The 26,236-nt window shown below is 34.8% G+C and overlaps 1 protein-coding gene across 1 annotated transcript in view; it reads left to right on the top strand.

Moving 5' to 3' along the window:
- The window catches only part of ACSS3 (acyl-CoA synthetase short chain family member 3), a 140,771-nt gene that overhangs the window by 88,185 nt on the left and 26,350 nt on the right, over positions 1-26,236 (top strand). Inside the window, exons 8-10 of the mRNA XM_019751290.2 lie at positions 1,722-1,873; positions 13,325-13,428; positions 24,842-24,937. Of these exons, the coding sequence (XP_019606849.1) occupies positions 1,722-1,873; positions 13,325-13,428; positions 24,842-24,937 (352 nt within the window). The remainder of the gene's footprint in view (positions 1-1,721; positions 1,874-13,324; positions 13,429-24,841; positions 24,938-26,236) is intronic.

Below are 26,236 nucleotides of genomic sequence, written 5' to 3'. Positions count from 1 at the left end.
ATTCATCTTCAACTGGCTGTAAAACATCTTTCTTCAGTGGAAGTCAAACTACTTTAAAATATTATCTCAGGGCTTTTAGCTTATCAAGGAAATATTGGAAAAGTGATTTATTCTTATCTAGTAGGGTGGAAAATGGCAGCATAAACAGGGCAAGTCAATTGTATAAGGTCAGTTGACAAATCATTTTTATGTGGTTGAGATCAAGTTCCCCAAAGCCACAATCTAGCACATGGGGGACTGATCTGCGCTGAAGAGAGATTAAAGAAGTAAAAACCCAGTGTTTACTTTGCTTGGTTAGAAAGAATAAAATTGCTGATTCATTTTTAGACTGATGTGCTTAAGGCTTCAAAATTTGTGCATCAAATTATGTACATGAGTCACCAGGTTGTATCTGGCAGCTTTTTATATTGTATCAAATATTATGAAGTGATAATGAAACGAATTGGAATCAAGTGTTTTGGGATAGTATGATAATAAAAATGAATTTCCAGTGGCAACAAATATTTTCTTTGGTATTAAAAGAGCAAGAGAAAACACAATAGAATATAAAAAAGATCTAAAGACGTTATTCTTTAAAATGAATATAATTACATTAAAGAATATTGTAGGCAACCATGAAAAAATAACAGTAAAATCGAAATAGTGCCCTATCAAATACTCAACTAGAAGTGGTTAATGAATCTAGATACTGGGCAGTTGTGGTCTGCCTCATACTATCTTCTCTTCACTTATAGTTCTGTTTGGGGAGATCTCTAAGTTTACTGCTAGCAAGTTCTTTCCTTTTTTTACCTTAGTTCAGTGTTCCCCAAGTGTGTTTTGAAGAACGTAAGATCCATGGGATACTCAGATGAGGGATATGGTCAGAGACCTTTAGGAAATGTTATGTATATAATATATATTAATATTCCAGGCAACTTTAGAAACATAGGAAGAAGTAGCAGTGATGAGAATGGGTTAAAGAATGAGGGGATATGGCTGAGCCAAGATAGATTTTATGGGTCACTTAAGATTTTTGCAGAATTACTGATTTATTTAAATGCCATGCTCATTTTCCACTTTGCAGAAACAGCAATTAAAAACTGCTTTGTGTCCTTTTGAATTATGTCGTCTGTCAAATGCATGATTGTTCTATTGAACATGCATAATGTCATTTTGACACTGGAAAAAGTACATTTTGGGATGTCCTATTGGATTTTTTTTTTTTTTAATTCTTAGAAGTTGCTTTCCTCAGAGTGTGGCATTTAAATGAAAAGGTCATTTCTCAGAAATCACTGTGATTCTAGATTTTTCTCTCTTCTCAAATATTTTGAGAATTATTATAGTGATCATGAAAAAAAATTTTAAGTTAGAAATCCCTATCAACTATATTTTCTGATTTCGTCTACTGTCCAAAATCATATCATTTCTTGTCACATAGAAGACTATTGGATGTTATTAATTTGAACGTGATGCATATATTCTGTCCTTTATCTTTCAAAACTTTAGAAAACAAACATTACAGTTTGAAAGCTTTTAGGATGCTGCAATGGAGCAAATGGCCTATTTGATGCCTGGGCATTTGGTTTGTTTTATTTATGATAGAACATGGGGCTATATTTAAAACCAAGATTAGCTGAGATTTCTATTTTATTAATATTTCTGTGTTAAATGTATAAGTATTGAACTGTTGATGAAATATGAGACATTTTACCCAGTGACATTTTAAATGAATCTCATTGTAGGGAAAGCCTGTGGGAACACCAGATGCCGGCGCTTATTTCCGTGTGCTGGCAGAGCATGGAGTAGCTGCCTTGTTTACAGCGCCGACTGCAATTAGAGCAATCCGTCAGCAGGACCCTGGAGCAGCCTTAGGGAAGCAGTACTCTCTGACAAGGTGAATGGGATGCACAGGGCAAACTACATGAAAACCTGCCATCAGAATGAATAACGGAACGTTTTCTTTTTTTCTGGCACTACGCTACCGCTTATGGAAAGAGCCAAAAGATTATGAATGTTATTAAGAACAACTGTTCTAAACGTATCTTTGAAATACTTGGAATTTTAACTACACTATGGATATGTTTAAATGCCATATCATGGTTATTTCAGCTCAAATATTACCAAAATATTTCTCCTTTTTAAACTACCCAGCTTATATTATCCTTAAAGTAAAATGCTATGACTTAAAATGCATATATTTGTGTATATATGTATATGTATACACACACACACACATACACACACATATATGTCTTTTGAAAATAGAAGAATAGTTTAAATAGAGGAAAATATTATTTTAGTTTACATATACAGATAAAACATGAAAATTAGAGTACAAATTACCTTTGTTGAAAGAGTGAAGGAAATTATTTTTCTATTGTTTAGTAATAATTTGCTCTGTATAGTTTAGATATTTTTGTGCTGGCTATTGGCATTCATTTTAGTTTAATGACATGTATAGTCAAAGATAATATAGCAATTTGTAGCTTCAAGGCACTTTCCAGCATCAATTCTCATTGAACCTCTGAAATTGGTCACTGCTATCATAAACTGAATGAAGAGATTTTATAGTTTCTTCAAGTCAAAAAGTGTGTTTTAATTACATTGGTTTGAATTTTTTAAGTTAAATGCCAAATGTTGTGCATTTTATGTTGAAGTACATGTACACCAATTGCAGATGTAAGCAAAAGCTTTCAATTTGGGCAGGGTCAGTGGTTTTGTTTCTTTTTCCTCAATTTTTTTTTAAATTTTATGAAAAAAAATAGATCTAATATTATAATATTTCTATTTACCCTCTATTCCTTCCTTCATTTATGACATTTCAATTTATTTTCCTCCATTTCAGTCAAAACGATAGACAAAGATTTTGGTAAACATATCTGAGGCTGTGTATAGCCTTCATGTCTTAAGACAATTCCAGGGCTTTTGAAGAAACAACGATTGTATTAATAATTCCTTGTATTATCTCTTTACAGAAACATGCATTCCAATTGCAGGGCATGAAGTTGTGTGACCAGCAAGCCATGGTCTCTCATTTACTAATCATCTTCTTTTTCCATTTATATATGGGGTTTAGATGCTATCTTTTATTGTGAAGGCAAGAACTGTTTCCAATTTGCCTAATGTATAAAGCATCAAACAATACTAAATGTCTATTAAATCATCTCTTTTCAAACTAATACATATGGACAGGGAGTATGAGATTTTAGCATAAGAGAAATTGCAGTAAGTTCCCCCGATCATGCCCCTTTGTCTTTAGGCACCTAAATTATTTATGATTATGTGCACATATGTTATTAACAGATAGTTAGGCATGCAGACTCTACAAACACCCTCAATTATTTAAATTACTACTATTAATAAATGCAAACACTTACTGAAAATCTACTATATGCCAATTTATCTTTCTTTGTCATCACAATAAGTAGCAATTGTGATTATTTTCACGTTACAAATGAGTAAGATCAGGCCCAAAGAGTTTTAGTGACTCTTCAGAAAGAAACTAATATAGGCAATCTAACTGGGACCTACACTCTTAACTAAATACCACATACATTCTCTTTGTATGAGAGCTAAATTAGGAAACTAACTCAACCCAGATATTTTTGTCATTCATGAGATTAAAGCAGCTTTTGCTTTTCATATATTTTTCATTTATTCAAGTAATACCTTCACTGAACTACTTTAATAGATTCTCACTTCTGGAATACCATGTTTCTCCAAAAATAAGACCAGGTCTTATATTAATTTTTCCTCCAAAAGATGCATTAGGGTATTCAGGGGATGTGTTATTTTTTCATGTGCAACAATCTATATTTATTCAAATACAGTCATGTCATCTTCTGGAATATCATCATAATGTACTAAATGCGTCTGTCTGGCTGACGATCTTAACTGGGACTTATTTTCGGAGTAGGTCTTATTTTCAGGGAAACATGGTAAGAGAATGTTATAAACAGGGATCTCAGAAAATCCTACTATCCCACTTTAAAAACAAGAACACTGAGGTCGAAAAATGTTAAGTTTGGGTTAGAGACAGAATAAAGACCAGAACTCAAATCTTGTCATGCAATTATACCTGTCTTTTATATTTATATTCAAACATTTCATACTTACTGAATTGACATTCACTCAATATGATAATTATAGCCTTATGATTTATTTGCAAAATTGATCTCTCTTTTTTTCTTGTAGAACATTTCAAATTATGGACTTTTCAAATGTGTTCCATATCTCATTAAAGATTGTTTTAAAATAAATTTGGAGATTTGCCAAAAATTTCATCTCTCAAAACATATTTAAGAGGGTACTCTGAAATAGGGAACTAACCAGAACTATAAATTCATGTTATCATAGACAACTAGAGTTTGGAAAAAAAGAAGTCATCTAGTGTAATCATCTCATTTCACAGTTGAAAAAAACTTTGCCACAGAGAGGTGAAATCACATTTCCACGATTGAAAAACTACTCTGGGGACAATGCTGGGAACTAGGTACTATAGTATGGTAGTTAGGATTGTGACTCTGAAGTTAGACTCCCTGGGTTCAATCTACCATTTACTAGCTGTGTGACCTTGGGAAAGTTACATAATCTTTCTGTTCTTTTTGTGGACTATAAAGATAGTAATAGTACAAGAATATAATGAAAATAAAGGGTACACAATCTATGCAAAGCACTTGAAACAGTTCTTAACCTAGACTAAGTTTTAGCTATTATTAATATCCTTTGCTTTCTAATTCACTGCCCTTTTTCATCACATCATAGTGGTCTATTTTCCCATGATTTTCTAGTTCAATCTTAATCAAGTTAGAAAAAAATCAGTGCTGGGATTTCCATTCAAGATAATCCCAGCACTTCATGCTTGATACAGCCCCTCTTTTGCAATTACGTAGCAATGAGAGCTGATACAATAAAGAAAAAGCAGAGCATCAGAGTTGAGCTGAAAAATAAACATTTCTGTGGACCGAAAATGGAATAGATTTGCAAAGTAGTAAGGTTTTATATTTAGGCTTTATAGTTATAGTCAGATGCATCCCAGATGGAAAATGCCATCCAAGTACTAAGCAGGTTAAATATAAGTAAATTCTCATTGAACATGTCATTTGAAAATTGCAGACATAAATTGAGGCTAGGTGTACAAGCAGGCATTGGAAGAATAATAGGGACTCAGAATACCCCTACTTTAATCGTGAAGTCAGAACAAGCTTAGTGCTTGAAGACAGGTTGTGTGTGGTGTTACACCCTACTTAGGAAAGGGGGCTGATAATAATGGCTGTGAGTTCTTTTCTGGGGCTGTGACTTACACCAAACTTTGGTCTAGGGTTCTGAATAAGACAGAGAACAGCCTAGCATCCAGAGACTGAACCAAACTGCTCAGCAGTCGTCTTGTAGTAGGATGTATGGTATCCCGAGAATCACTGTGGGTGAATAATTCTGAGCCATCGTTATGGCACTGGACCCCTGGGGAATAGTTACATCTCCCACAAACCTACTGAACAGAGAAGGTGAGCAAAGGAGAGGAAGAGATAAAAGTAAAAACAAAGAACTTTTTCAAAAAGAGCCAGAAAAATAAAATTCCAAATCACATGAAGAACTCTAATACTAGTAAAACCAACAGTTAGAACATGGATTCATTCCAAATGAGATTAATTTTGTAATACAGTCAAATCAAACCTGGAAAAGAAGTATGCGAAGGATGATCAAAATCATAAAGTAATGACTTTTACATTAAATTATTAAATATGTGGTAAGTATAAAAATTTTAAAAATGCGATGGAGGGTGTAAACTAAGTAAATAAATAAAAAGATCGGCAGAAAGACTCTAAAAAATTACAATATAGTATTGAGAAAACTACCCAGAATGCAGTACAGAGAAACAAAGAAGTAAAAACTCTGAAAGAACAGTTAAGAAACTTGTAGGAAAGAATAAGAAACTACAAATACATCTAATAAGAATTTCAGAAGGAGAGAATGGAAGAATTGCTAAAGAAATGATAGTTGAAAAGCCAACAGTTGAAAATGTTACAGAATTGAAGACAGATATGGATTCCAGACTCAGAGTATCATTTAAGTACTAAGCTGGGTATATATAAGTCATTTGGAAATTGCAGAACATAAATTGAGACTATAGATAAAATCTAATAAACTATCAGAGAGAATCAACAGAACACCAAAGAGGAAAATTAAACTGATGCCAATAGATTTCAGATGACAGTTGTGAACGATCTTCCAAGTGCTGAGGGTAAACTGTCAAACTGAACTTTTTTATTGAAGAGTTAAGGCAAAATAAAAAAATGTTCATATGCGCAAAGCTAAAACACCTTAAAATCCAAACAGTTTCATGAAAGGAAAAATGCACGTGGAGGAATGCTGTGGGATACAAAAACTAGCATCTGCCAAAAATGATGAACTATATTGTTGAATTTATATGTTGAATTTATAGTTAGTATAATAATTATAATGGGATATTGTGTTTAAACTGAAGCCATAATTAATGTGATAAATAACAGTAACAAAATCGTGGAGTGTTTCTTCAAAAGGTCATTTGAATTTTCTGGTTGGGGGCATGGAAGTGGAAGAAAAAAGAATGCAGGAAAGATGGAGATAATCACAGGGATATTGATGACAAAAAATAATAATGCTCTGTCATGTGAACTAGAAGTTGATGAGGCATCACTGAAATAATCCATTTGTATTTAACTTATGTCGGCACAAGTGAAAAGTAATTTTTGCTTGTTTGGTAGTTTATGGACCTTGAACAAAGTACTTATTTTAGTTTTCTTCTGCCCCTACTTTATTATCTGAAAATTCTTTACCAGAATTTATCTTTAGCATTTTATCCATTTCTGTGCAGCTTCCTAATATTTTGGACTAAAATTAATTTGGTAACATTACCATTTTTCTCTTTCACTTTTGCTTAATTTTTGGCTTCATTTGAGTCTTGAATTGTCATACTCAGTTTTATATAGAATTAGGGAAAGCTTTATAGGTCACATTCCTATTACTCTACCTCCCTTCTTTTCTACTCTGGATATTACATATTATCTTTTTGTTCATCTTTTTAGTATTATACATTTGTAGGTAGATTCATGTTGCATTGTGTTACCATCCTTAGAATATCACCCTTATATTTAATTAGTCTAATCTAGGGTAGTACTATCCAATAAAACAGCTCAACAACATGGTAGTTATTAGCCACATGTCACTACTGCACTCTTGACAAAGGATTTATATGACAGTTTTTTTTTAATTTTTAATGTCTTAATTTTTAATTGTTTTCAATTTTAATTTAAATTTTAAGTAGCCACAGGTGGCTAATAGATACCTTATTGTAAACTGCAGAAATAGGACATATGTAATTAATATGGGTAACCTTCAAAGAAAGAGTATGAAACTACTGTGAAAAAAAAGTGGCTAATTTTACTTATGTAAAATATATTTTTAAGCAAAAATATGTTTTTGAATTTTTCAATATGGGCGTCTATCTCTTTGTATTATTAATAAAATAATTGGAAGGTCTTTAATGAGAAATTTAACTGTTGAAAAATGTTTTTGTTCTTTTTTTTGCAAGCCATTAATTGCCCTTTAAAAAATAAGAACATTCATGCCCTTAGGCATGAGTTTATCTTTAAATTATCTTTTAATTTACCTTTTAATTATAGATTTACATTAAGATTGTTTTCTTTCAGTAATCATTTGGTTAAAAAATATCAATGACAGCATGATTTTGTTTACTATGAGGAAATAGTAGTTAAATAATATTTAATTAAATACTTATGAAAAATTTAATATGATTTTGTTAGTCATGTCTTATTCTTAAATCTTATCTTTGTCTGTAATGTGTTTATGTTCATTAATATTATACATCTAGAGTCTTTAATTGATAAAAAAATAGTAACTTTGAGGCAGTTTCAGGAAGTTTAATACAAAAATAGATTGATAGTTTTTAGTGTATTTAGGAAAAGAGATCATCTATACTACTTTGACATTTTTCTAAATAATCAATGACTTCAAAATTTTTCCTCTTAGGAAATAGTAAAATAATTTTAATGGAAATGGAAAGGATTTTCTGACTTGCAAAGAAGCCAGATAGCACTTTTACCATTCTTTATGGAGTATCAACCTTTCTATTTTGCTTTTTAGTACCAGCATGAAAATTGCTACCATAATATTTATGTAATTAAAATCTCAGGAAAAAAGGAATAGAATTGTAATACAAAACCATGATAATAAATACTGTTTTCAGATATGTAATGCTAAAATTGTCCATCAGATAAGAACTCAGTGCTAATGTATGGTTTATTATTGTAATCAATTAATTAGTTAATTGTAGTTTCTTTGGCTAGGCAAACAATGACAAAAAATTAATTAAAACTTGTGAAAATGCTAGTCATATCAAGATATTGTTTCTTGATTAGCCAAAACTTATTTTGTATTCTGTGCTAACATTTTTTGACAATATTTTGCTTTGTTTTTATTAATAAATATTTTTGAAGTTTTAGATCTTCAGTTTTATATATAAACTAAACATGCTAGAGCTCTTTGAAGTAATCTGTGGCTTGATAGTTGATGAAAATGTGGCCTCTGATAGCTACAAAACTCTTCCTTTTGGTTGTTCTTTGCCTACACTGGTGGAATCAACCAAAACTATCATTTGATACATTTTAATACAGATGATCTAAATGCATAATATTCTTTTTTTTTTTTTTTTTTTTTTTTTTCAAACAGAAAACTACTGGAAATTTATTTCTGCTCTTAAAGATAAGTTTGGGACTAAAACTTACTTTCATACATGTGCTATTGATAAAGAAAGGAGGTAGAAAATATGAGGTCAGACAATTAAGTTCCTGAACTCATCCTAGGAAAAGTGCTACATGCCTCATTGCTGAATATCACTATGGTCACCTTTGAAGTACTCCCCTTGGGAAGCCAGTGCCTAGTCCACCCTTCAAAGTAATTTTGGAACTCTTTTTCTGGAAGGACCATCAGAGCTGTTGTCATATTACCCTTGATGTCCTGGATGTCATCAAAATGTCTTCCTTTCAATATTTCCTTTATCTTTGGGTAAAGAAAGATGTCGTTGGGGTTCAGATCAGGTGACTAGAGAGGGTGTTCCAACACAGTGATTTGTTTACTGGCTAAAAACTCCCTCACAAACAGTGCTGTGTGAGCTGGTGCTTTGTTGTGATGCAAGAGCCATGAATTGTTGGCAAAAAGTTCAGGTTGTCTGACTTTTTCACACAGCCTTTTCAGCACTTCCAAGTAGTGAATTTTGTGAAGTATTTGTTCAGTTGGTACAAATTCATAATGTATAATCCCTTTGATATCAAAAAAGGTTAGCAACATCGTTGCAACAAGTTCTCAAATTTAATTGTCAGACCTTGTATACAGTATGCTCTAGAACATGTTTACCTATTCAGTGATATACAAAGAATAGTTCCTTTTGTTGGTCGGTAGGATAACCATGTTTGTTTGAAACCTCCTGCAGTCATAAATGGCAAAAATAGAACAAAATCCCTAGTATGTACGTGTGTGTGTATTCTTTCTGTTCTTCAAATTTCCTATGATATTACACACAGCAATATGACATTTTTAACTTAATCTAAATTATAAAGCATGTACCCATTTTCAGCCATGAAAAGTGTCAGTCTGGTACAATTTGAAGAAGCACAAAAGCAGTGGAACTACAGTGATTTTCATTTAGTCTTTCCTGCTCAACAACTTATCACGGATACCTGTGTTTTCCTCCTAATCATGTTTTCTTAAATTTCACTTTTATTTCATATTATTTGAGCATTTCATTTTTGTGTTTGTTTATGTGTTGGATTTATTTTTCCAATGCCGTACAAAACATTTCTATAGGGATCTTCAAGGTAATAATAATAGGTCCTATTGCTCAGGCCTCCTGACTAACCCTGTTTCCACCTCTGCCTCCTTTCCTAGGGTGGCCAGGGCTTGGGTCCTCACTTCTCCAGTGAGGGCCACAGCCTCCCAAAGCCAGGTCCCTGGGCTCCTGCCCTGCCCTTCCTTCCACTCTCCACACTACTGCCAACGGTGTATTCCTAAAGCAAAATCTCACTGTGCCACTCTCCTATTGACAATCCTTAATTGGCTTTAATTAGCTTCTCACTGTCTTCATGATGAAACCCAAATTCCTTAGAATGCTCTACAAGCCCCCTCATGCTGGGGCCCAGGCCAGCCTCTCCCAAGAGGTTACTCACCAGAGTGAATGATCCACACTGTTCAAATTGTTTCTTAACAAAGACTACTAATGGGTTCTTTTCTGATCTGACATTTGAAATTATGCTTCTCTGTCTTTACCAGGACATTTACATTTTACCTTTGGTACTTAACTTTGTTAACGAATGGCTCCTAGATATGTAACTTTGGAAATGTAGTTGGAAAATATGCCACTAGGCGGCTACTCAAACAATATTTTTGACAGTGCATTGCACCATTAGCTGAAGTCCTACAACTATGCCAAATTATTAAACGAAACCAAACCCAACCCAAAAATTTGCAAAATTGTTGTGATGATAGTCTTCTTATAGAAACATTGATAGATTATCTTTGCTGCATTTATTGGCACTTGCATACCCATGCATGTACATGCACACAGATTCAAGTTGAAATAAATTATTAACATAATGGTTTGAAGAGGAATTGTGTATACAGTATTAAATTAAAATTTTTCGTCATCCTGCTGCTTCTTCAGAAAGTTGTGTTCTATTATAACTCTGCTCTGTCCCATCTGGTCCCCATTAGTACCACTGTGGCTATTGAGCACCTGAAATGTGGTTAGTCCAAAATGAGACTAGCTATGAAAAAAGACTGTAAACTTTTTCACTAATAACTTTTATGTTTATTACACATTGAAATAATATTTTCATTTATTTGGTTTACTAAAATACATTTTTAAATTAATTTAACCTCTTTCTTCTTACTTTTCTGAATGTAGCTACTAGAAAATTTTAAACTACATATATTTCTTGCATGTGCACCTCACATTATATTTCAGTTGGACAATACTGATCTAGGAATCTTCATGGATTCAATTACTCATTCAAAAAAAAATAAGATGTTGCAACAAGGTAATTTTATGTCCTGAATATCTTTACATTAGCAGATGATGATCCTTTTTTCTCAGAAAATGTGTAGAGCAGTAACATTACATTGAGTATTTTACGCAAATTTACTACGGCCTTCTTTCACGCCCTTATGTATAGATAACCTCATCTGTAGATGAAAATTATCACAAATAATTTTCAAGTTGTAGCACTTCAAGTATAGATTCCATTTATCAGTGATTCATTTATACATAAAAAATTAACACATTTTCAACCTCTTGTTTGCAAGGAGGATTTTCCGTAGAATTATTAAACTCATTTTTTTCCACTCCTGAGGCCAAACTGTACCTTTGGGGTCATGATTATTTATAAAAGTTAGGGAGGATGTAAAGTTGATCCCTTGAGAATTTCATTGTTCTGTTTAATTATTCATCTTCTATTAAAGTTAATGCTATTTGTAACCTCTTCTTTTCTGTCTCCAGCAACTTTAGTCAACAAGTCACAGACTTCCTCTCTATTCGCGACTGCTATCGACAGTGGTTTTTATTATCTTGATGATAAATTCTTCTATCAAGGCACTTTTCCATTGTCTTTCAATATTAGATTCTCATCTACCATAAACTCTATCATTCCTCAGAACAGACACATTTTAAATATCTCGAAGTTTGAAATTGCCTTCTCACAGCGATAGCCTCTTTTTCTGATTCGACAGTACTTTTGCTTTCACTTTTTTTTTTCTTCTGAGACTTCTAAGTCTCTTACCCCACTACTTTTCCTGGTATTTTTCTCCATCATGGTTATTCCTACCTTACTTCTCCATTTCTCTTGCCTATTCTAAACTTTCCCAGACATCCCTTTTAGCATTGATTTTCCCTTCTTTTGTGTACTACGCCCAACCTGTGCTATGTGCTATCTGTACTTAGCCTTCTAGACTAATAATTGAGTTTATGAAAACCAAGTGGCTACTTTTCAGTTCTTTTAGGTTATACATTTAAAATTTCCTAAGACAGCCAGAACTTTTCTCTCTTCAAGTGACTGTTCCTTTGTCACTTTCCACACTCTCACAAGACAACGTGCTTCTTTTACTCAGAAGAATGAGTCAAGCTGATATAAATTTTGCCAGCTCCCCACTTCTGTACTTCATCTTTCTAAACTTCTAGAAATGTTTAAGTACCTAACATTTCCAGGTATTTTAACTGGTATTCAGAAATAAAGATGAATGCTCCTAGGGAGCTCACAGTCCATTATGGGAAATAAAAATAAGTAAATAAATAAGTCATTATAGATTGAGATTGTTATAAACATAACAAAGACAGGAAATGCATGTTGTTAGAGCATAGAGGTGAGAATATTTGAACCTCCATGAATTTTCAAGAGATGATGTAAGTTAAGGGAATGGTAAGAAATCTTCTGTTAACTGTATTACCTTGTTCAGGATGGGTAGGCAGGTTTTCATTTGTGTGATTGTTCTTTTACTGTCATGATGAATTAACTCTTCATACACACATTCTTTTTTTTTTTTGACAGGTCATGGGGCATTGAGAATGGGAGAAAAATAGTCATTCTCTCAATGAACCACCAGTAATGTCACCTCAATTCTATTTTTTCTATTTCATTCTTTTTATTTCTTGAGATGGTTCTCCCTGCCAAAGATTCTTCACCTCCCTTAGTAACCTTGTATTCCTTTTGATAAGAACCTTTTTAACCTAGAAGGCCATAATGGCATTTACTTTTTAATCACTGATCTTTCCTTTGTATGTTCTTGGAATAGGGGAAATATGTGCTTGAAGCCAGGGTAATCTTTACCAAAGAACTTGTGAGAAGAAACAAGTATATCATATTTATGAGCATATTGGTTGTCTTAGCTGATATCGGAGAGTGTATTTTTGTTTATAGACCTAAGTAGAATACAGCAATCAAACTTGGAGCTAAAATTATCACAATGTCAGGGTGGAAAATGTTTTTCATCTTTGATCATTAGATGAATATGACAGATACAAAGATCAACTCAATTGCTCTTTTGAGAACTGAAAAGATAGATGTAGCTGTGAATTCTGCTTTTGAAGTACCTCTCTTCAATGCTGTGGTGTGCATTTTGTTACATTTGGGTCAAACCAAGTAATTCCTCTCACCATTTTACCATATGATATATTGGTAATATGGCTTTTGCCTCTGAGCATATGAATGTGGTTAGATTTTACAATGTTTAAAAGCATGTGGATGACATTTAGATTTATTTTCAAGGAATAATTTGAATTTACTCTCCCTCTTATATTTAGGTTCAAAACATTATTTGTGGCTGGAGAACGATGTGATGTGGAGACCCTGGAATGGTCCAGAAAAGTCTTCAGAGTGCCCGTCCTAGACCATTGGTGGCAAACTGGTGAGCGTTTCCCATGCATGTAGATAAGTGTTGCAGAAATGCTCAAAGACACTGCAACAACTGGAGGAAATTGTGAGCTCTGACCAGAGGCACAAACTCAGGATTCTGGTGGTCCTGGTTTCAGCAGAAATAAGCAAGTCTTTAATTATCCTATTGTTAAAAACATCTTCACAAGTGACGTTGATGCCACCTTTCTCTTGGTCTCTAGGTATAAAGCACCACAAATGTCTTTCGCTTCTCTTCCTCTTTGTTTCCTCTACCCAGTAAGTTACTAAGTCTCAGATTTTCCTTTGAAGTGTCTGTTGGAATCATCCTACCATCAGAACTTCCTGTTGCCTTTGAGCTGTGGCAGCCTCATTATCATCTGCCCTGGTTTAAATTATCCTCATTACTCATTTCTGTTCTGTCTGCTTTCCTATACACACAGCACACTGCTCCAAGAGTAATTTTTTTCAAGCACTGTTTCTCTCATAGGATTTCCTGTGGTTCTCTGGTTCTCTTCTTGTGTTCTAGAAAATTGAATCTTCTTCGTAGGATTAAAGGCAGAAAAATGTATTTTCCCCCTCCAGAACACACACACACACACACACACACACACACACACACACACACACACTTTATTTACTTATTTGGTTTATTATTTATTTTCCTTCCACTGAGTGATTTTTGGGAAACAAATTGTTATATTAAGTAGATAGAATATGAACTTTGGTACAAAACAAAAACGAACAAACAAAAACCACCTTTCTCCTGCTTTGTTTGAGGGATGATGGTATACACATGTGAAAGTAAGATGATCTAGAATTTGTTTTCCTCCTAAGTGTACGGATGTTGTTGGATTTTCCTCTGAACCACAGAAAATAGCTATGAGCTATGAGAGCCTTGTGCCTTCATGTCCATATTTCAGTTCATTTTTACTTAGATTCAAATTTTGTTCTACTTGGAACAAATCAGATCAACCTTTTTATATTAGTGTTATCTGAATTCCCGACTTCTGAGCAACTGGGGCATAGTATCAAATTTGGATTAAATAATTAATAACGTTTCTTTGCAAAAATTAGGTCCGGTTTTAAAAATGATTAGAATCTAGAACACGTGAGTGACTAAAACTGAAATTTACTGTTTGATAGTCAGAACAGCTTGATTCTGATAACTTATACATTTTTCTTGGATATTGCTCTTTGGAAAAATGTGTTTTCTATGTCCTCTGTAATATAAAATAAACGATCAGGACAGAATATACGTTCCTTAGATAAGATGAAAATAAGAAAGAATTTCCATTCCCTTTAGTTTGATTTGTTAAGGGAGAAATTTCTTATTTGAATTTAGATTTGTAACTATTTAGGAGATAAGACTGAGTTGGGAGAAAGAGCAATGCTATGTATAGAAATATATAAGAGCAAGTAAAGAATTATTGCCTCTGCAAGGAAGAGTATTTATAGAATTGATGCATGCCCTGTTCACCAGGAAAGTTCTAACAGTTATTTCTTGAGAAGAAAGATAAAAATGTTTTGTCTACTTTGAGATGGTTTTCCTTTCCTGGTCAAAATGGAAAGGTTGTTTTTAACAAAGAAGTGACTTTGCAAAAGAGTTTTGGTTTTTCCTCCTTAAAGGTGACTGTGCCGAAGCTTGTTGAAGGAAACCAACACATTAATAAATAAAATTATGATTATTTTCCTTTGTATTGATATATTTGTGCATAACAGCCTATGCGGATGTATGTAGTTAGTGCATTCAGGCTGACACAAAAGCTCACTGAAGCTTGAGAAACAAGCATATGAGGTCCCCTGGTGGGTACTAAGTTTCATGTGAATTCAAAATTTTTCTTTAATGTATTGTTGAGAAGGAATTAATAGTCACATTATGCCAATGTGCTGTCACTTTAATCAGATTTGAATGGCTGCTCATTACTGTGGAAAACATAGTGGATTTCTACTAACAATGACAAATTCTTTCCATCCCCCCCCCCACATTCAATTGTATAGAATTTGATATTGTATCCAATTACAGTACAGAAATGCATGCATATGTATACGTGGGTAGGTAGATAGCTAGCTACTTAGGTAGTTTTGTAATTTATAAAAGACATTCATCCTAGGTGATGCATGTGTCAGCTACTAACAAAAATCTAGTTAGAATCTTTATTCATTTGCATAGAAGAAAGCAATTCATTATTTTCAATATTGTATTTTGTGGTAAGTAATTGTGAAGTGATACTGAAGTTTAATATTTGCAACCCTTCACCTTTCTTAAGGTAATATCAAATTTATCTTAAGGTGATATCAAATTAATATCACCTTATTAAAGGTGAAAAGATAAGTACTCTGTAGGTTATTCTTAACTCTTAGGAAAAACAGAAAAGTTCAATATTTCTATCACATTCATGAATTTCCTAATGTTTTGCATATCAAATAGATGTTAGAACACTTCCCCAAGAGATATGCCAGTAAAAATTGGATAACAGCTGAGGAAATGTTAAACTTTGGCCAAAGGAACACTTTTCTTTATTTCAAATTTCAAGTTTTCTACAAGGTTTCTCTTTCTTGTTATTGAATTAGAAATTGATTTTTTATACAATTGCACTCTATTATGAGCCTTCCATACAATATATACTTTATGGATTTTCTCTCTGATTAAATTAATATATGTATACACATGAGCTGTTTAGAAACTGTGACGTATAATTTGAATTAGTAAGGGATATGGTAAGTAACTAAAATGTATGAATAAAAATTGATTCATTCCTGTGACTTGGATTATAAGAAGATACACTGCAGTCAATCCATTTTATTACCATGTTGGTTGTGTTACACAAGTGAAATTTGTATTAGCAACAACACCTTTCCAGTGACCAACATCCTCTTTTGGTCCATTAATATTAACTTTGATGTCTGAATTGAATAGTATCTAAGATTCTGAATTGAGAACTAATCTGTGGAAAATTCAAGAACAGATCGATTCCTCACAGGAGCATTTTAATAAGGGATTGTTGTCCCTGTTCAACACCACTGAAACGTTATGAGGTGTGACAATTAAGTTTGTGAACTCATCCTACAAAAAGTGCTACATACCTCATTGCTGAATATCACTGTGGTCACCTTCGAAGTACTCCCCTTGGGAAGCTGTGCACCGAAGCCAGAACCTAGTCCACCCTTCAAAGCAATTTTGGAACTCTTTTTCTGGAATGGCCGTTAGAGCTGTCATTATATTACCCTTGATGTCCTGAATGTCATCAAAATGTCTTCCTTTCAATATTTCCTTTATCTTTGGGTAAAGAAAGAAGTCATTGGGGGCCAGATCAGGTGAGTAAGGAGGGTGTTCCAATACCGTTATTTGTTTACTGGCTAAAACCTCCCTCACAGACAATGTTTTGTGAGCTGGTGCATTGTCATGATGAAAGATCCATGAATTGTTAGCGAAAAGTTCAGGTTGCCTGACTTTTCACACAGCCTTTTCAGCACTTCCAAATAGTAAACTTGGTTAACTGTTTGTCCAGTTTGTACAAATTCATAATGATTAATCCCTCTGATTATAAAAAAAAATTAGCAACATCAGTGCAACAAGTTCACGAACTTAATTGTCAGACCCTGTAAGCCCTTGCTTGGGATTGTAATGAATGTAAACATTTAGTGCTCTCATGAAGGAAATTGGTCTTGCTAAGTTTAGATAGGTGGATTGTAGCTATGTGATTCATAAATCTGGATAATAAATAAATTATTGTCATTCACCCAGATGTCTTATATTCATAGTAATTTACCCGTAAGATAATTGAAAACATCTAGATGATTGATAGAGTTTTTAATTTTCTTATTTACAAGGAGATAGATAAACAGAGATGCTACAATCATAATTTAATAAAGGAACATTAAGGTTATAGATAATTGTTCTATTAAGATATGGTAATTCATGTGCAAAAATTAAACAGACCAAACATCATTATCCTGAGGTATACAGTCACTAGATAATACACGGTAGTGCTATAGATAATTTTAGTACTAAGAGAAGCTTTTTCAGAAATCAGACAGGGAGCACTATTTTAGAAAGGAAGAACTGTCAGTTCAGTGCACTGTGTCCTTTGTAAAAATTCTCCTCTGATTTAGGATGACTGTAAATGAATTGTTTTTCTTATGAGTAAATGACCAAGTACCAAAAAAAAAAAAAAGATTCCTTAAATTTCAGAGACTAACTACTAAAACGTAAGCACAGTAGAACTTATTCCTTTTTGATGTTTCTTTCTTTTATTTCTCTCTTCCCTCTGTCCCTGCTGCCTTCCCTTTTGTCCTCTCCCTCCCTCCCTCCTTTCTTCCTTCCTTCCCTCCTTCCTTTCCTTTTCTTCCTATTTATTATATGATATGGTACTGGTTTAGAAATGATTACAACAAAACAGCTCGATGTCCCACTTTTTAATGTTATTTAATCCTAGGTAGAAACACTTTATTCCTTCACTTGCTATCAGTTAGTTAATTAAAGACAATGGCTACTAAGTTAGAATATTCAAGTTCCACAATGGCTTTTATGAGGGACAACTTGGTAAAGGATTTTTGATCAAAAGAATCCATGATTCTTTCTGCTTGCTGGCAGGGCATACCTGTGTGATTCCCACCGGAAGATATAGAGCTTACATTGAAAGTGTTTTAAATGTCCTTATGCCCAAGTAGTGATAAAGTAATTGAAATGACCTAATAATCTCCAACTTGACCATGATTTTGTCGGTTTATTCGTTTTGTTTCCATCACTTCAATGGAGGACAAAAATTCTTCACATAATTTTTAAAACCCTAACGAGGGTATAATGCAGGGTCTCTTGTCCCGCTCCCCGCACAAGAATGCAGGATATGGTGAGGCCAAAAAGGAACAACAACGGAGACATAGATAAGGGAGTCATACCACTATATTCTTGATGGAGGCTGGTCGAGACACAAAAACAAACATCCGCCAGTACCCCAACGAGGGGTCTTCCTGCACCCCTGTCTCACTGGTAGCCAGGAGAGACACAGGAAGTAGGATCCACACAATCTGCAATCCGCCATCTGCTTGCTAACTGCACTTGCTAGCCGTGGTCTACCCTCCGCTTCTCTGCCACCCAAGCAACCATCCCCCTTGCTAGCGTAGCCACGGCAATTATGTTAGTGGCTAATGGCCAACCAGTAACATCTAATGGCCACCCAGCCACAGCAGATGGCCATCTGATCACAGCTGATGGCCATCTAATAACCTAGCCAGCACCTTTCCACGTGAGGCCAAGAGCCTGGAAACTGCTCTCTGGGACACTGTCCCTACAGAGGGATTTCAATGAGAAAACATGGTCACCTAATGGATTGAGACATTGGTAATAATAGAAGTTATTGATCTTACTTTATCTGCCTTAAGCCTTCTTTGCTGAGTTCTTATATCTTGGAGTAATCACAGTATTCCTCTCCCTGTTTGAACTGCGGCGGTTTTAATTGCAGTTGCCAGTTCTGAAGTAACTATATTCTGTTTATAGCCTAAACCCTCCTCCGTTGAGGAGGAATCTGATAATTCTGGATTTTATTAAAGTGGACCCTAAGGCTCCAGTAAATTCAGTCATGCCAGTTTTTAAATCAAAATCATTGATCCTAAAAGCACACAAATCCTAATACCATGTTATTAAAATGTGTCAAGTCTCCTTGACATGATAATCTTTATTTTTGCAGTTTGGTAGGATGTATTTCCTTAGCAGGGACAACTGGGGTAATAGTTTTAAGTATTGGTTAAAAATTGGTTAGGCTGACACAATTCACCTTACCCTGAGGTTTATCTGGAAAAGATCCATTGGTCCAGGATTTTTAAAAGACAGTGATACATTTATAAGAATCAAAACCACAAAATGAAGTAATTAATTAGCATTTAATAACAATTATCTTAAGCAGAGCTCTCTATGGGAAATGATACAGGCTCAAATATAGTGCTGTTATTCCTCCTAAATAGACTAATTGTGAACACTTAACCTGGATTTGGGGATTCGATAGCTAGGGCATCAAAGTTTAAGCCAGTTTTGTTTGTTTGTTTGTTTGTTTGTTTTGTATCCTATTCCTCTGACATTCCACTTTCATGCATTGGAGTTGATACACTTATTGCAGAAAGGTTTCAGTTTGTCAATCTGCAGTTCTAAATTTTGTCTACAATAGGGAATTTTCTTCATCCCTGGAATTCAACATTGAAAGCTTTATGGCTCTTGTTATTTCTGTCTTTTTTTTTTAAATATTTTACAACTCCATGCTAGATGTTCTAACTTAAATGCATTAGCTTGTGCCCCTTGCAAAATCCTGCATATTTTCCTGCAAAATCACTTCCTAGGGCTAATGCATGAGAGGCTCTATATGGCTGACATGACAATGAGGAAAGCATCTTCTTGGTGACTTTATCTTTAGGACTAATTATTTAGGACCTGTTCTCTGGTTTGGGTGCCAGTATCCACCAGCAAACATTCCTCTGGCTGCAGACCTTGGAGTAAAATATTTCTTGTTCAACCAAATGCTGCCTTCGTAGGTTTTATTTTTTAAATTCTTTGTCATCCCCTGCTTCTTGGTTTTACTTAATAATTTCTGAGTCCATCAAATTTGGGCTATGATGGTAGGGTTTCATTAAAATGCATGCCTATATTTTCAAAGACCATGGATTGAACTAGACTTTTGAAATGCACATTGGAACTCAAAGGGCTGGGTTGGACTGGACTGGCAGTGCCATTGCCCCATGAACTGGGTTATCCAGGATATATCTTATTTTATGCTCCTTTCAAATGGTAGAATGCAGTCTTTAGTAATATGAATGAATCACTACTTCTGCATTTTTTCTTTTCTCAATGTAATGGTCAAAGGTAAATGTATCCTTTTTTTCATTCATGGAAACAAAAATTTATATTAAACATGAGAAGTTGTGATTGGCAGAAAACAGTTATATAGATAGTGTCATCTCAGCTACATTGAGCTAGGAAAGCTGACAGTATCCATCTGGTGAGAGAGGAAGAAGTCCTCATGTCATCTTTGTTGCCTGGCAACCACTTTTTTTCTTTATTCATTTAGAGCAGTCGTCATTATTTAAAGTAGGTAATTTTTACTGATAATTTGAGAAGCAGGAGCTTAGAGGCAAGCTATGTGAACTTGGTTTGTGGAAGGAATAATCTTTTGTCAAATGTAAGGGGGGCTTGATGAAGCTTTCTCTTTTTGAAAGTGAGTCACTGTTTACTGTTAATCCATCTGAAAATGCATTCTCCAAGTCAGATAGTAGTCATTGAATCAGACATTTTGTATTACAATGTAGAAATCAGCATTACAATGTAGAAATAACTTCAAGTTGGGTATTTTTCAAGTACGATTATTATACATGAAGTAGGATAGGTATAATTGCGTCTTAGGATCTCTATTTGTGCTCATTATTATATCAGTGATAATGTTTTGACAAGAGATGAAACACTGGGAAATCGATTAATAATATAAAGTTGGTTTGGTCCTTGAAATATCATCTATTCAACTCCTGTGCCCTTGGCAAGAATCACACTTAATCTACTTTAGAAAAATGAAAATATGTCATGTTTTTGTAGATTTTTACAAGAAAATAAATTCTTAAACCCTCTCTTGACAAACCTTACTGTCTGGAAATTTGATTTCCTCCTGTTGCATATAAACTCCTGTATTGTGTGGGTCTGTCAGTCCCACCAACTTGTCCCAATTCCTCTTTTGCTGTGAGTTCTAATTTGGAAAACAACAGGTGACTTCTTAGAAAAGCAAGGTGGGTAGTGAAAAGTGACGCTGAATCCTAATAGGATTGTGTTTAAATTCTGGGTCAAGCATTTCCTCTTGTAGCCACAGGCAAGTGCTTGATCTGCTCCTGCTTTTTCTATGAGCTTGTAGAAAGCTCGAAATGAAGTGAAATATGTACAGACAATGCAGCAGAATTCCTGGCCTATAGTAACACTCAATAAATAGTGTTTTCTTTTCCGTTCCTTTCTGTGCATAACCCTTCATGAATGTAACGGCCATTTTAGCATCCTGGCCTGTAGAAAATCCAGACTCAAGAAAATGTGGAACGTAGGCACTCAATTTATAGATGAGAAAAAGTAATCATAGTTTAATTTCCCATAGTCAAGTAGCTAATTAAGATTACAACTAGAACTCTTGTTGTTCTGTATTGTCCAGAGTCCTCTCCATATGTCTTATCTTATGCCTTCATTAATTCAGCATTCTTATCTAATTCGACTGCAGGTTATTTATGAGTTTCTCCACAGTCAGAGGCAGTGTGCTTGTGAGGGAGTAGGATAAGACCAGTGTCTCACAGTTTGAATTAATGGTCTGCTTCCAGTACAAAAAGTTAGGCTGCTTTGAATTAAGTATTTTAAACTGTAATCGCACCATCTCATGAACACAAAGATTAAATTGATTTTCTTTCACTGGTACATCGTACTTTTTCTGCTTTCTTCCTGCTACCACCATTCATGTTATTTATAGCTCACTGTGTAGATTCCGAGGTGGAGAGAATGGTTTCTTTACAAATTGCTTCTATGCCCATCATGATGCAGTGATTAATATGACTCAGTGGTACTGGGCTGCTGAATTGATTTATTTCCAGAACTTCAGCTCTCTGCATGGGCCACCAACCTCTAAATCCATATTGCTTAAATGTAGAATTTCTAACACCACAGTGGGGGGCAGGATGGCAGATTTCCAGCTGCACCAGGAGCTCTTATTAGAGCTGCACTTGTGAACCTGCCACCATGTTCTTCCCCTTAACCCTCACTTGCATTGTCACTTCTTTCTGTGTTATCTCTTATTTGCAAGTCAAAACCTTGGGGCTCTTTCCCCATATCCAAACAATCACCAACACTTTTTGATTCTGAGTCTGACTCAGATTTGGTCTCATCTTCCACTACCGCTCACCTGCGTCAGAACACCACCATCTCACTGATACCTCGCTCTGGGTGGAAATCCTCAGCTTGGTGCTGCAGTTTGCAGCTGAAGACATTTTTCTAAAATGCAATTCTGACCAAATTGCTTCTCCTGAAACCCCTGGCGTCTCCCCTTGTTCCTAAAGTAATACCCAAATTCTTTAACATGGCCCAGGAAACAGTTGAGGGTCTGCCTCTGCTTAGCTCTCTCATGGTTTCTTTTTATCACTCTTAAACCCACCACCCCAAGCATTGCTCTGCTGAATAACTTGGAGTCAGTCCCTTCATGGTCTAACTTCTCCACCTCTGAGCACACTGCAATTTCTGGTTGGCACATTTTTCCACCCTGAACACTCCCTTCCCCTCAAAAAAATGCCTTTCAGGGAGTAGGATATAGTCAATAAATATTTATTGAAGGACTGACCTTTGAATATCATTCTTGGAATAAGAAAAGATTGTTAACAGAATTACAACAGTAACATACAGTCTTTTTCTTTTTCCCTGAATCCTGTATTTATCCTGCAGTCTGGTTCATTATGGGATTGCATTCTGCGATTTGCTATTTGCTTTTTTTAAGAACCCTGATTTTAATAATGGAAACTGGAGACTAAAATCATGTAAGAAATATGTATTTACTAGTCAGCAAACATTTCCTGAGCATAAAATGTCAGGGACTATACTTTTTCAAGCACAAATGATTTTCAAGCACACAGGAAGAACCTGATTTCAACAGCAGGCTAGGAGAGTATTTTTGTATAATTATACGTACAATTAATTTTGAGAATTACACTAATTGTTTTTTGAAAGATTTTGTAATATTTTTAATGGTGAGCATCCCAACTTATCTATTACTGTGTAAAAAAAACAACAACTTCAAAACCTAGTAGTGAAACAGGGCCCGGTTGGCACCCCATAGTAGAGGCCTCTCCACATCCCTGGCCTTACCTTTTCTGACCTATAGCTTAACAATAGATCGTCCCCCCGCAGCTTGAGCTTGAAATGTCCTCTGTCCCACCCAGTTCCCTGTTTTAGAAAATTACCCCGAAACTTATGATTAACACCTGCAGGCTTACTGATCACAATCTCTATGGTCTAGCATTCTTTCCAAGCTAATCCCATCATTGTTCCTGGGTTCCTGACTTCACCAGAGAATCACATGGGCAGAGGGAAGGCTCCATGCAGACCCTGGAAACTATCATGTAGCCTTTGGAGGAATACCCAGATTTCCTTTAAATACCCCCAGCTGGACCGAGAATGTTGAGGCAGTTTTTGGAGGTGCTAATCTGCTGCATTCTCAGAACAACCCCTTCCCCCCCCCCCACTCTGATAATAAATGCTTATTCTACGACTCAACTCCTGTGTTGGGTCTATTGGCTGAGCGGCGCAGGCAGCACGAACGCCGGACTCATTTGGCCTCTGGTTTCAGTACCTTAAAACAACAACCGTATCTCATGATTTTGGGCATCAGGAGTGTGGGCAGAGATCAGCCAGGTATTTTTGTGCTCCAAGTACTGTTGATGGAGACAACTCAGACAGTTGAATGGTGAACAGGCTGGTCTGGTGGGTCCAAGATGGCGTCACTCTCCTTCCTGGAAATGGCTGGAGGGCTGGACTCAGCTGGGACTGTTGATGGAAATCCCTGCAAATGGAATTTTTATCTTGGAGGATTCAGAGTAGTGGGCTGGATCTTACATGGCGCCTCGGAGATTCCAGAAGCAATGTTCTAAAATTCTAAAGGACTGTCCCCTAGCAATAATGTATCTCTTATAAGAATCCACACTGACAAGAGATGAAGCAGTTAGAGTTTTGTTGTTGGGGTTCTTGTTTGTTTTTGTTTTACCTGGCAGGTACTAGAGCCATTGGAAGGCACATTTGTAGGGTCTAGAGTCATCTATTGACAAGTTGCTGAGAGGCTTTAAGGTGTTCAGAAATGTAGTGAGTGAACTTCAGATGATTGGAGTGTCCCTATTGATAAACTAAAGTTGAGAAGAGGATTCCCACCCAGCTTGTTGTTGAGTTGTAGGAGATCTTTATATATTTGGATATCAGCCCCTTATCGGAGGTGTTGTTTGCAAATATCTTCTCTCATTCGGTCAGTTGTTGATGGTTTCTTTTGCTGTGCAGAGCTTTTTAGTTTGATATATTCATTTATTTTTGCTTTTACCATCCTTGTCTTTCGTTTTTAACATGTGTTGTAAAACTCTGACAGTCACATAAAGAATTCTCCATTCTTTATGCCTGGTGATCCACACTGAGAACACTAGAGAGGTCTTTCTTTTCTTTAAGAGAAGCTATACTATATATATTATTCTAAATTCAGGCTCTTAAGTTATAAAAATGTTGATATGGTATAAATATCTAGATTTTTAAATAATGCATTTGTGCTATTTAAGTAGTCCTCATGCAATTGTGTTCTGTCACAAACTCAGGGAAGAGGTATAGTGAGCATACTGAAGAAATCATGATTTCAAGTTGAAACATTCAATGATAAATAATATTTATTTTTTTCCAGAGACTGGATCCCCAATTACAGCATCATGCATTGGATTAGGTAATTCTAAAACACCTCCTCCAGGACAAGCAGGAAAAAGTGTTCCAGGATACAATGGTGAGAAATGACTCTGATTATTTAAAATATGCAATGTTAATAAATTTGGTATTTTTTGTATATAGTGTGAATCCTATCACATGAAACATACTAGGTGCTTAGTAATTATTTGACTGAGTGAATACCTGCATTAAAAGGAATGCTTTAATTTTTACTCAGCAATTTGATCAAAAGTAAGATTGTAGACTTCCGAGGACATGTTCTAAATGGTGTCAGACTAAGAAAATACTATTATTCATAAGGCATGTTAAGGATATGGATGTGGAATTAATATGTATGGAATACTTGCTAGTACTTTGCATACATCATTGTATGCTGAAGTATATTTAATTCAGAGATATTATTACCATTTCAGAGTTGCATTAACTGGTGCCCAGGGAGACTAAATAACTGTCCTTAGGTAACACAGCTGTTAAGTCCTGAAGACAACGCTTGTTTTTGTGCAGTTTTTCTATTATATATGCTACTTTTTAATTTAGGAGTGATGATAAGGCTTTTGAACCTCTTGGCTAAAAATAAAGAGTAAGGATTCAAAAAAAAAAAAAAGCGTTTCATCCAGGCCGGTGGTAGGTGACAATGAGATACAATGTCTTGTTTATAGGTTTATAGATTATTGGTAGTGATTATAATAGTTCAATAATTTCTTGGACTCAGTTCCCTAATTGTATAACTTATACAAGTTATCTAACTTTTCAAATATTCAATTTCCTTATTTCTAAATGGGAATGATAATTCTACATGCTTCATAGGGTTGTTGTATTGTGATGTAACACAATGAAGCATTAACACCAGTATCTGCCAGTAGAAAGACTGAACTAATTCTTAGCTGGTAGTGTACTGATATTTCAGAGAAGCCAGATGGACTGACTTGATTTAGACTCACATTCATTTTATAGACAAGGAAAATGAAGCACAAAGTTCTGTTATTTGCATGAGGTCACACAATTTAACTTAATAGATTTATGAGGAAAACCCAGCTTCTTGGGACAGAATATGATTCCTAGATACAGTTCTTATTTGCAATTTGTAATTTTGTAAATTACAAAATTTAAAGATTTGTCTTTTGCTTCTCTCACATAAAAATATTGTATTTTCCTCCTAGGACAATGCCTAGTTAAGAAAATGTGGATCATTTGGTTTAAGCAAGCAGATACATTTATAAAAAGACACTTAAGATTTTTTTTTTTTTTTTTTTTTAAGGGTAGAAATAGATATTCTGTGAAGTCAGTGACTTCTCCAGGCATGGAAAGATGAATCCAGTTTTAGTAAATCCTCCTTTTGAACAGTTCTGTCATCCAT

This window comes from Rhinolophus sinicus, linkage group LG02 (genome assembly GCF_036562045.2).
Source record: "Rhinolophus sinicus isolate RSC01 linkage group LG02, ASM3656204v1, whole genome shotgun sequence".
NCBI lineage: Eukaryota > Metazoa > Chordata > Mammalia > Chiroptera > Rhinolophidae > Rhinolophus > Rhinolophus sinicus.
Note: the sequence above shows the minus strand (reverse complement) of the source record. Positions and strands in the feature narration are given on the sequence as shown.